A 12106-nucleotide genomic window follows, 5' to 3' on the forward strand; every position below is an offset into this window, starting at 1 on the left:
TCTTTATGTAACATTAAACAGGGAAGTCCTCTTGCAAGGTTAATAACTAAGGCCAAATTAATAATTTGGGATGAAACTCCAATGATAAATAAATATTGTTTCAAAGCTTTAGACAATTGCCTCAGAGACATCTTGAGGTGCTCAGATTCATTTAATGCTCATTTGCCATTTTGAGGTAAAGTTGTTGTCCTCGGAGGAGATTTTAGACAAATTTTACCTGTAATTTCTAAAGGCTCAAGGCAAGATATAATTCAGTCTTCTATTAATTCTTCATATTTGTGACATAATTGTAAGGTTCTAAAACATACAAAAAACATGAGATTGTAACTAGGTGAAAACAACAACATACAAGAACTCTGGAATTTTGTAGAAGGCTACTCAAAATTGGTGATAGTTTGGCTGGTGATACAACAGATGGTGAATCGATCGTTCATATACCATCTGACATTTTAGTTAAGAACTCTAAAATAGCTTTGGATGACCTCATTGATTTTGTGTATGCAGATATGTTATCCAATTTATCCTTTGAAAATTATTTCAAGAATATAGCATTTCTTGCACCAACTCTGAATTGTGTCACTGATGACAACTACAAGATGACTGGAGGGTTACCTGGACAAGAAAAAGTTTACTTAATCTCTAACTTTGTGTGTGCCAAAGAGGAAAATATGGAATTTGAGTTAGATGCTTTCTGACCAGAGATTTTAAATGGAATAAATTATACAGGTCTACCACCACACAAGTTGATCATGAAGGTTGGCACTCCTGTTATGTTGCTGCGGAATATAGACCAAACTAATGGTTTGTGCAACGGACGATAATGCAAGTTAGAAGAATAGAAAACCATGTGATAGAATGCAAGACTTTAACCGGTAACAAAGCTGGAAGTATTATTCTTATCCCAATACTAAATCTAATTCCAAATAACAAAACATTACTAGTCAGGTTTCAAAGAAGATAATTTTCAATTATTATGTCATTTACAATGACAATAAATAAGTCTCAGGGACAAATTCTATCAAAAGTTGGAATATACATTCCAAGTCCAGTTTTCACCCGTTTTCAATTGTATGTTGCGTTATCAAGAGTAAAGAGTAAAGATGGTTTGCAAGTGCTGTTGCAAGATCACGGACACTTGGAAGATAACTGCATGATGAATGTGGTATATAGAGAAGTTTTTGAGAGCTTATAATAAAAAGATAATTTCTAATTCTCTTAATCAAATTTATTAAAATTTGTTACTATCAATTAAAAAAATTGACAAATTCTAGGTATTAATGGGTAATACATTCTTATTCTACATTTATAGCTTGAGAATATTAAAATTATCATAAAAATATGTATTATTTTATTCTCTTGATAAACTATTTTAAAATTATGTTAATCATATAATTTTATATACTAACATTGATATAATATTATTTCAAGTATATATTTTGTAGGCATCAAAGAAGAGTATTGAGTTATTTTTTAGTAGGTTTAAATTATTTATTGTTTATTGGAGAACTTTGTGCATTAGAATTCTCTAATAATTTGTTGTTCATTTTGAGCTGATTTCGATATGTCCTTACTTGACAGTAAAACAACATATAAAGATTTGTTGGTGGGTCTAAGTATTACTAGGTTATTTATGGTCACATTGAGTATATATGTCTGATTTATTGAAGAAAGTAGATTACTAAAACCGATTAATAACTATTTTAGAATTGATATACTTAACACTAGATTAAGAAAAGACAAACAATGCATAACATGCTACTTTTTTATTAATCAAATTATTATAATTCAAATTAACTTTAACAAAACAGCTTAATATTATAATTTCAATCTTATCATGTGCATGGCACGGGTTATTACACTTGTATAATTGAAAATTATGATCTCCTCTTTGTCTTGATTTTAGGGATCTCTATTCTATTACCTCTATTTTCTATCTAATTCTCTAAATCTCTTGATATAGTATTGTATCAAATGGTGCTTTTGTTGAACACTATGCCGGCGGTGATCACCAGATCCCATGGTGGTTCAGATTTAAGTCACACTCCTTAGCATGATGATCTTCCAATGTTCGATGGTGAGATCAGTTATTGGTGGATTTTTTGTGCTTGAAAGCTGTAGAATGCCAATAGAACATTTGAAGCTCAATGTTTTCAGGAGTTCGCCGGGAGACTAATCGGCCGTGATGTGACATGGTTCTGACTCTGGCAATAGCACAATCCAGTAGCAAGTTGTTAAGCTTTGAGATAGCATTTCTGCATCGTTATCAACCAGATTTTCAACCATTATTATCAGAAATTGCTGAAAACAACATTTCAGATTGGGAAATTGATTTAGAATAAGCAATGTCAAAATTCATATATCAATTATATAGTTATTTAACAACATGATGTAGATTTGAGGCTTCAATTCCAAATATCCCAACCACAACAGATCTAGCACCTCAAGAAGCAAGCAATTATAATGAAATTTTAAAAATTACGAACAAGAACGATGAGGAAGTTACAAATAAACTTGGTGATAGTGATACCAGGCAAACCGAAGGAGATCGATAGTAGTTTAAATTTCTGATGGCGAATAGAAGAGATTGGAAGACAGATTGCAATGAAGGATGGGAGGAGGAATGTAACGACGCAATTTTTAGTATGTCTAGATCATACCCAAAACTGAGTGCTACCAACTTGTCTTCCTAATTATTATCTATTATTTAATATATGAGCCTGATTCGTTGTTAATGTAAGGTCCCACATTGGTTGGGGAGGAGAACGAAGCATGCCTTATAAGGGTGTAGATACCTCTCCCTAGCATGATGCGTTTTGACGAGTGAGTGTGGAGGGCTTCGGCTATCATCCCTATCGTCAGAGACAAAACCGTGAGACCTTGTGTGCCAAAACAGACAATATCGTGCTAGCGGATGGTCTGGGCTGTTACAGATGGTATCACAGCCGGAGTCCGGATCGATATGCCAGCGAGGGCGCTGGGCTTCTTTAAAGGGTGGATTGTAAGGTCCCACATCGGTTTGGGAGGGAAACGAAGCATGCCTTATAAGGGTGTGGATACCTCTCCCTAGCATGACGCGTTTTGACGACTGAATGTGGCGGGCTTCGGCTATCATCCCTATCATCAAAGGCAAAACCGTGAGGTCTTGTGTGCCAAAGCGGACAATATCGTGCTAGCGGGTGGTCTGGGCTGTTACACTTTTGACATTATTAAATCTATAATTTTTTAATTTAAAATAAAAAAATACAATAACTAACGAATAAAAATATTAGAAAATAAAATATATCAAAATCAAATTTGTTAATTAATTAAAGGTAAATAATTTTTGGCAATTATTTTAGTATTTAATTATTTTTTTTGTAATAAGATTTATCAATGACTTTTTAATCATTTTTATCGTATATTGCCTAATAACTTGTTAAATGATTAATTTTTTTAATTAATTTTGGGTCCATACAATATAATTTCACGGTGATATTATGAATCACATTAATATAATATATGTATTATATAGAATTTTTCTATCATCATTATCATCATCTAATTGATATCAAATTAAATGGGTCACCATTAACGTAAAATTATTGTACATGAATGAGAATTAGAATTATATCAATTAATATAATTAAAATGATTAAAAATATTCATGATTAATAATTAGTTTAATAATGCATTGAATATTGATTTTATATAATTATAATGAAGATATAATTTTAAATTAGTATAATCATGCATTATTCATTAAATTCTAACACTACTACATAATTGACTTTTACTAACATTTAAAAAATGTTACCAAATCATATTAAAATGTTACCTATATATATTAGTAACGTTTTAACAAATGTTAAATATACCCTATGTTACTAAAGAGTTTTACTAACATTTTTCTAAAAATTTAATAACATTTAGTAAAAATATTACAATAGATCTTCTATAGTAATATTATGAAAAATGTTACAATAGACTTTTCTTGGTAACACTTAAAAAAATGTTACAATAGATATATTTTGTAACACTTAGAAAAATGTTACCATAGATAACTTTTTGTAACACTTAAAAATGTTACAACAGATATTTTATGTAACACTTACAAAAATATTACCATAAATATTTTTTGTAACACTTAAAAAAATGTTACCATAAGTACATTTTGTAACACTTAAAAAATGTTACAAAAGATCTTTAGTAACATTTTTTTAGTTATATTATACTATTTTTTATTTATTACTACAACATGAAATATTTCATTAAATTCACAAATTCAAAAAATAAAATTTTTATAACCTCTTTCATTAATCAATAATCATTGTACCAGTTTGCTTCGTGATGCAAATAAAATGAGAATAAAAATACTTATAGCACTTAAACTCTATGAACATTTCATATAAAAAATCAGTGTAAGTATAGCTACAGCAATAAAATATAGCTACAGCAACCTTGAGTTGCTAGTCACTGAACTCATACCACAAAAAAATATAGCTACAACAACAATGATCAAGCAGATAATCCCTCCAATACTATGACCATATCTATCCTTGAATGCCACATAAAATATTTGAGCAATGGCATATCCACCAGCATCATTGTCTTTACTTAACAGGTAAGGGATGTTAGTAACTGCAAAGGTAATTCCTAATATGTAGTAGAATCCAAGAATAATAGATATTCCCACAGCATTGATAATTCCTTTTGGTCCATTTTTATCAGCTTCCTTGGTTTCTTCTGTCTGAAAATTAAGCTAAATCCTTCAATAACTTGATTGAAATTATGTTACAAAGGAAAAGTAGAAATGAAGAGAAAAGATGTACCATATGAGCTGATGCATCATATCCAGATAGAGAATACTGAGCCATAAAAAGTCCCACCAGAAATATGTAGGGACTGCTACTGATTCTGGCACCAGTATCAGTATTAAAATAAGTGAAAACAAACTTAACACTAGCCCTTTGGGTCGCAACAATCGGAATCAAAATCATAAGCACAAAAACACCTGAAAACTTTGCCTCCAATTAGACTCTCAAGATGCTTTAATTTTCCCATGTGAAATGAACTTAGAAAAGATAAACATAAATAAAAAAGGATAAGTTTTCATACCTATTGCATTCCAAATAGAAGCAAATTGTCCAAAGAATGATAGCACTGAGATAGGAAGGGTGTTCAATATACCGTGGAGGAGTAAAATTCCACCATGGATAGAAATAACTACATATTTAGATGCTTCATATCCACCTCCATTTTTTCCACCAGTGCTAAGCAGAACAATGACCTGAATCAGTTATGCTAATGAAAAATCTACACTTATTGTCTAGAATACTCGAATTCTCAAGAATACCTGACCAATAATATTAAACATGCATTGAAAAACAAACCAGACAGAACACTTGTTAGAGAAATAACAACTGTTGGAAAGGTCCATTAAAAGAAAACAATGCAAAATGAAAGAACTGGTTACAATACCAGCCAGTGATCCAAGAAGCAAAAGGTGCCCAAGTTGGGCCAGCAAGCTTAGCACTCCAATAGTAGAGACCCCCAGAAGTTGGATAAGCTGAACAAATCTCAGCCATTGATAAAGCAACAAACATGGTGAAAAAACTAGCAATAAGCCACCCGTAGACCATAGAAAAAGGTCCACCATAGTTCAAGCCAGTGTTGTAAAGTGTGGTTACTCCGGTCAGGATCGATATAATAGAAAACGAGAATGCAAAATTTGAGATAGCCCTGTAAAATAGTGTATGCTTGAGTGTGCAATAAATATAAAGACTGAACTATAAATTTCTGATCTCATTTTACTAAAGATGTTGCACAGTTCAAGTATTTAACAACCACATCTTAGCAAATATCAAGACACCACAAATGTCATTAATTAAGAAAATTACACATGAAAATGTAGAAAATCACAAGATAAAAAAGCTAGCAGAACAAACCTTACTAGAATTGACAACAACCAGTGACGGGTAGCGTGCGGTGACGGCGAGCAAGAGAAGAACGAGACTAGGGCAGGCTGGGGTTACTTCTTGGATTTCTTTAGTGTTCTACACAAAAGATATATATTTGACTATTTAATTAAAAAAATACCATAATTACAACTATAGCATAATCATAAGCTGTAATACTCACTGGGCAGGCTGGGGTATTGTAGCAAATGGAGCACTAGGTGCTGTTGCCACTTTCTCTCTAAGACCCTAAACATTTCAAACACATAAGTGTGAAAATTTTAGTTATACAAAATTTCAAACACACTAGGTCTTACTGAAGTGATTTGCATAGAGTAGGAAGAACAAGATCGGGATGGTTATCAGATAACAATAACTTGGAAGTGATGAAAAGTTCATCCCTGGAGCTTATGAGACCAAGTTTAAGGGCTTCAGCAATGGCTTCTCCCAGAGCCTGTTCGGAGCCATATTATGATACTAACTAGTTCCATCAAATAAAACAAATAGCATTTTTTATTATGATACTCTCAAATTGATAATGTCAATTTTATTTAGAAAATATCTTTTTTCAAAATAAAAATCACATTTATAACAAAAATTTTATCAAATTTAAGTTATATTATTAAAAGTGGAATGATAATATCTTCTCACGATACCAGCAAGAATGAAGATAAATGATTCAGTTGAAAGTAGCATTCGTCCTTCAAGATGGGAATAGCTAATGCAAGCAGAAAGTATTATCAAGGAAGGGAGCAAAGAAGAGGGGGATGACAGATGGAGCAGCATGGGGCACATGATCTGGGCTATATGGAAGACAAAAAATGCAGCAATATTTCACAATCTAAAACCAGATCCTCTAAGCACTATAATCCAAGCTAGAGTACAAGAAACAGAATACAAGAAAGCCAGGGATACCACAGAGCAAATAGAATCAAAGCCAGTAGAGGAACCATACCAGTAAAGTGGAGGCCACTGCCCAAAGAATGCCTCAAGATCAATACAGATGCAACGTTCTCAGAGCACAGCAAAACAGAAGTGATGGTTGCAGTAATCAGGGATGACAGTGGTTCAGTAAAAGGTGGAACTACAAGAAAAATCAGGGCAAGCTCAGCTCTCATGGCAGAAGCAATGGCAGTGAGAGAAGCGGTGGCAAAAAATCTAGATATGGGAAAAGTGCTCATTGAAACAGACTGCTTACTGCTAATTGAGGCTGTTAAGGCTAGAGGAGAGCTGTGGAGATTTGACCCCATACTATAAGACATTAGAGCTATAGCTACAGATTCCCCACTAAGGAGAGAAACAAATAAAACAAAGAAGAACGGTAGGAATAATCAAGAGGAAGAACGGTGTATTCATTTAAACCGGATTTGAGCTGAGTTGAAAAAAAATACTATAAGTCAATGGTAGCGTTTACAAAGAATGGATAATCTCAAAAAAGAATGAATTCACTTCCTAAAAGAAATATGAAAAATTAAATAAGGTATTGCATAAAAATAGCTGAAATTAAAATAAAATATGCAAAGTTTGTAAAATAAAATTTAATTGAGCTATGCGCAAAAATATTCTCTCAAGAGTCTTGAAAAATACCCAAGTGTCAAATCACATAAGAATACGTATGAAAATTATGGTAAGGTTGGAAATAACTTAAGTTGTACTCAAAGAAGAAAATCTTAGATAGAAATTATGTTTACATGTCTATAAAAAGATAGGTAAAACATTGCAGATAAACATTGATAAAAACGGATATTTGTTAATGACGCAAACAAATTCTCAGGAATACAATTAAGCAAGGTTATAGGTGATAATAAAATATGGTCAGAGAATGATCAAATCATGGTTCAAGAAAGGAATCCGAGTCAAGGAATTTCCGTGAGAATAGTAAAGAAGAAACAATATGCCAACCTAAGCAATGTAAACAAGAATCATAAGTCAAAGCCAAGCATGAAAAGCAAACTCTTGTATCCCCGAACCACGTGACTCGCATTACCTATTACTTATCAATTTCAATTCGCCTATAATTACTTATTAGCTTCCCTATTCACATAAGTCATCAACATTAAGTTGGCCAGACTTAACATCAACAGATATGCAACGGTAAGCTAACAGTGTTAATTGATAGGCAATCATGTGCATAAAGCTCTAATTCTTGTTACTTGGACAAGACCTATAACATGACAGACACTCAGAGAATGCAATGAAGCATAGTCAGTCCATTCCCAAGGCTCTAATCAGGATGAACTACTCTGATACCATAATGTAACACCCTCACTACTAGAATGTCATGCTTCCGGCTGCGCCACTTTGATAGCAAGAAGTATTACGACGACTTCATATACTTAATAATAACATAGGACCCTTTGACTCGAAACTGTAGCACTGTTTTCTTTGAAAAGTCGGAAAAATACTTTATCTTGAAAACAAACAAGCACATACATATATACAAAAGTTCTTACATAAATAGCTTATGAATATAATATACATACAATTCCTATCCCTCTTACAAAATATAATAATGTTGGCGAGGTATAAATAAATAATAACTAAAACAATAACATCGAATAAACAAAACGCCATAAAACTCTTCGTGAGCCTCGTCATCCGTCTCCTGAAAAGATAAAGCTATAGGGGGTGAGAACCTAACCACATGGTCTCGCCACAGAGTTTTCAGAATTGTCATAAGAAGATATTTAATAAGAAAATCTTTTTCAAGCTCAGTGATTATTGTTGTCTTATGAATCCTTTTAAAACCGATGGTTTAACCATAAAAAAATTTAAAACCCTTTTAAAAGAAATCAATTAATTATCTAGAAATCCAAACTCACTTTTCAGGTAAAAGAATTTTAAAAGTTTCCAAATAGTATGAATGACCAACCTGTTCCAAACATAGGTTCATTAAGTCTATACTGAACCAGCTTGATATTTCATACTTTACTAAACCACAACACAACCCAAACATGGCCTTCGGCCCACCTCATGATCAACCACAGCCCTAGGCCTACACAATCCAAACAATAGCCAATTCACCACAATCCAACCAAGTTTCAGTCACAAACACAAGTAGGAAAGATCAAGCACAATCAAGCAATTTCATCAAGTAGAGCAATGAGCAATTAAACATAATTATTCACAGGCAAACCAAGTACAATATGCACACTCAAACAATGTCACATAGATGCATATGATGAATGCCTGCCCTATGGCTAATGAGTCTCATCTGTCGGTTATCAAGCCAACCTGACAAGTCCAGTTAGCTAGACCCTTGGACTGTCCCCCGACGCACATCCCCATAAGTCTATACATAGCTTTTTCTCATATATATATATATATATATCAAATTGCTCAATGGGGGTACCATTCCTGGGAATTTATAAGTGTCCGGTCACCCTTACGTCGTAGGGTCAACAGAGTATTAAGTCTCAACCTGGAGCAAGTGGTGGCAAGCCACTGCGTCTACCCAGGGAAACTCGTGTCTCAGATAATTCAAATAAATAAGCCATATGAATATTTCAATAAAAATTCATCAATATCCATATCATCCTCAATATCATCATTATTCATCAATTTATATCTCATTTCCAAATTCATTCAGCAATCATACTTTAACCAATCCTCATCATCCTTCATTCAAACTCAATCATCGTCATCCATCCTCCCATTCCGTTCATCAACAATCTCAGTTCAAAACATAATTCATTCTTTTCTAAATAAATCAAACTTAAAACATATAATTTTTAAAACCAAATCTTTTTAAATAATTACCTCAAACGAACCTTCCAATTTTTTATAAAATTTCGGCAGCATCTCCTCTAAAACTTGGACTCTGCCACCCTTTTCGGGTTCCATCCAAACATTCCTCAAACCCTTCTCAACCTTTTCCAAATCTCAAATATTTTCCAAAATTCAACCAGTTCTAATATCAAATTAATTTCAAATCGAACCAATTCCAACAATATATCTTTTTTAAAATCAAACCAACTCAAATATTAAATCATTTATAAAATTAGACTAACTCAAAATCAAACCGCTTCCAGAATCAATTTATTTTTATATCTCAAATCATTTCCAAAGTCGATTCATTTACATTACCAAATTAACTCCAAAACCAAGAAAAAACCACTTTTCATAATAATCAAGTAAATAACTTTTCAAACTAATTTCTTATCAACAACCGTACACCACTCAAGCAATCAAGCAACCAATAATTCAATCTAGCAAACAACCACAGCCACAAGACAAACATAATCACAGAAGTATATTTTTTGCATCAATATCTATTTATAACAACTCTGTAACATAAAATAAAATTTAAGAAAAACCCCTACCTCGTTCTCGACTCAATTATGTGACAAACTGCATTTCTATTCTTATCTTGCAGCAACGGCATCAATACTAACCATCCCCGCAGCAGTCACAGCACGCAAGAACCATAGCTCAAACCTAAGACATTAACGTTGCGTAAAACTCAATAATCTATAACAGAACAGCAACAAAGAGGAGTTTTCAAAGCAAAAAGACTTACCGAGCCACTAGGAAGAAAGAACAAGGACAGCAGCACCTCCAGTGGTGCTTCCTGGCGACCATGCATGGTGGCTACAACCACGGCAGCGGCTGGAAGAACGGCGGCCATGGAAGTAGCAGCAGCAGAGTCCCATCGCATTTTCTCCCTCTCCGCGATTTCCTCATCTCTCCTCAAAGCTCGACGGCGGCAACACCTCGAGGCGATGGCGATCCTTCCTGCGGCGGCTCTGGACAGAACGGTGCACTTCCTCCTGTTCGCGAGCCTCCATGGACGGTGGCTCGGTGGCGGCGTCTTCTTCTTCAGCTCCCTCAAGCGGCTCACTCCCTCTCTCTCAATTGACGCTCTCTCTCTCTCTCTCCGGCGATGGTGGCGTGGCGGCAGCACGCAGCACGCAGCACGTCCCCTCCTCCCTACCCGATCTCCCTTCTCCCTCGGACTCCCCCCTTTCCCTCTCCTTTCTTCCCTGCTTCTGATTTCCCCTTTCTTTTCTTTCCTTCTTCGATGGGTGAGGGATTTTGGGGGTGAATGGCGGATGTTAGGGTTAAATTAGGGTTAGGGTTTCAATTTGGAGATTTTTGGGTAGTTTAGTAATTTTAATAAAATTAAGGGTAATAGAATAATTGAAAACCTATTTTAATCCAACACTAATATTTATTAAAAATATTATTTAATTATCAATTTACAAATTATTCTCAAATAAATAATTTTAATTCGATAATTATAGATAATATAATTAATCTTCTTTATTCATAAAAATTAAAGTATTAATTTCTAAAATCATAATTACTTAAATCAAATCATGTAAATTCTTATTATTTTACGATTCCTAAACTTTATAATTTAAATATAAAAATTACTCAATAATTGTAAAATTAGATAAAATTTCTAATTTAATTATCAAAACATGATTTAGTTAGCTTTAATAAAATAATTTTCGAAATTAAAATCTTTAATAAATAAATAAATTGAAATTAGCTCATAATAAGATTTTTTGAAAATTCTGGGTCTTATATAATATACTTATAATAAAGATATTTTTCTAAAATAAATTTAGATTGAGTGGGGACAAATAAATTTTTATCTCATCTATTACATATAACTCTATAAAATTTTAAGGTTTAATTACTCTGCAGATTCCTATAATTTTACCAAATTTTTAATTAGGTCTCTATATTTTTTTTTTTAATTGAGTTCCTATACGTTATTTTTTTTTTTAATTTAGTCCGTACCATCACAAATCTGTTTAAAATAACAGAATATTCTGTTAAAAAATCGAATATTCTTATAATTAGATTAAAACAATTAATTAAGATCTCCTCTATTTTTTTAAAATACCAATAGTACCTTTTGCATTTTGTCCGCAAATTAAAAACTCCTAACTAGCCCTAAGTTAGTTTTTTAATATCCAAATTGAGTTTCTCCTCCGTCGCACTCTGCTGCCGTCTTCCGTGGCGTCGTCCTTGTCCGTCGTTGGGTGGTCGTCGTCCGTCTACATCGTGCACGGGTCCGCGGTCCACGGTCCATAGGTGCTCTGCTCCGCTCGTCCGCCTTGCCCATTACATCGCCTCGCCTCGCCTTGTCTCACCGCGCCTCGCCTCGAATCGTCGCTGTTCAACTCCGTCTTGCTTCCTGGATTGGCTCTGCAACAACGTGT

At 33.5% G+C, this 12106-nt stretch overlaps 1 protein-coding gene and 1 long non-coding RNA gene across 2 annotated transcripts; both read right to left on the bottom strand.

Annotated features, from left to right (window-relative positions):
* LOC107607283 (amino-acid permease BAT1 homolog) lies at positions 4412-6401 on the bottom strand. Its single transcript, XM_021107839.1, has 6 exons — positions 6351-6401; positions 6118-6182; positions 5458-5718; positions 5095-5273; positions 4809-4990; positions 4412-4726 (listed from the first exon to the last, which is right to left on the bottom strand). The coding sequence occupies exons 1-6, from the start codon at positions 6399-6401 to the stop codon at positions 4427-4429; spliced, it is 1038 nt and encodes a 345-aa protein (XP_020963498.1). The 3' UTR covers positions 4412-4426.
* LOC110264639 lies at positions 6646-7176 on the bottom strand. The gene is made up of 2 exons (XR_002350810.1): positions 7132-7176; positions 6646-7017 (listed from the first exon to the last, which is right to left on the bottom strand). It is a non-coding gene; the product is annotated as an uncharacterized LOC110264639 (long non-coding RNA).

Source organism: Arachis ipaensis, chromosome B07 (assembly GCF_000816755.2).
Source record: "Arachis ipaensis cultivar K30076 chromosome B07, Araip1.1, whole genome shotgun sequence".
NCBI lineage: Eukaryota > Viridiplantae > Streptophyta > Magnoliopsida > Fabales > Fabaceae > Arachis > Arachis ipaensis.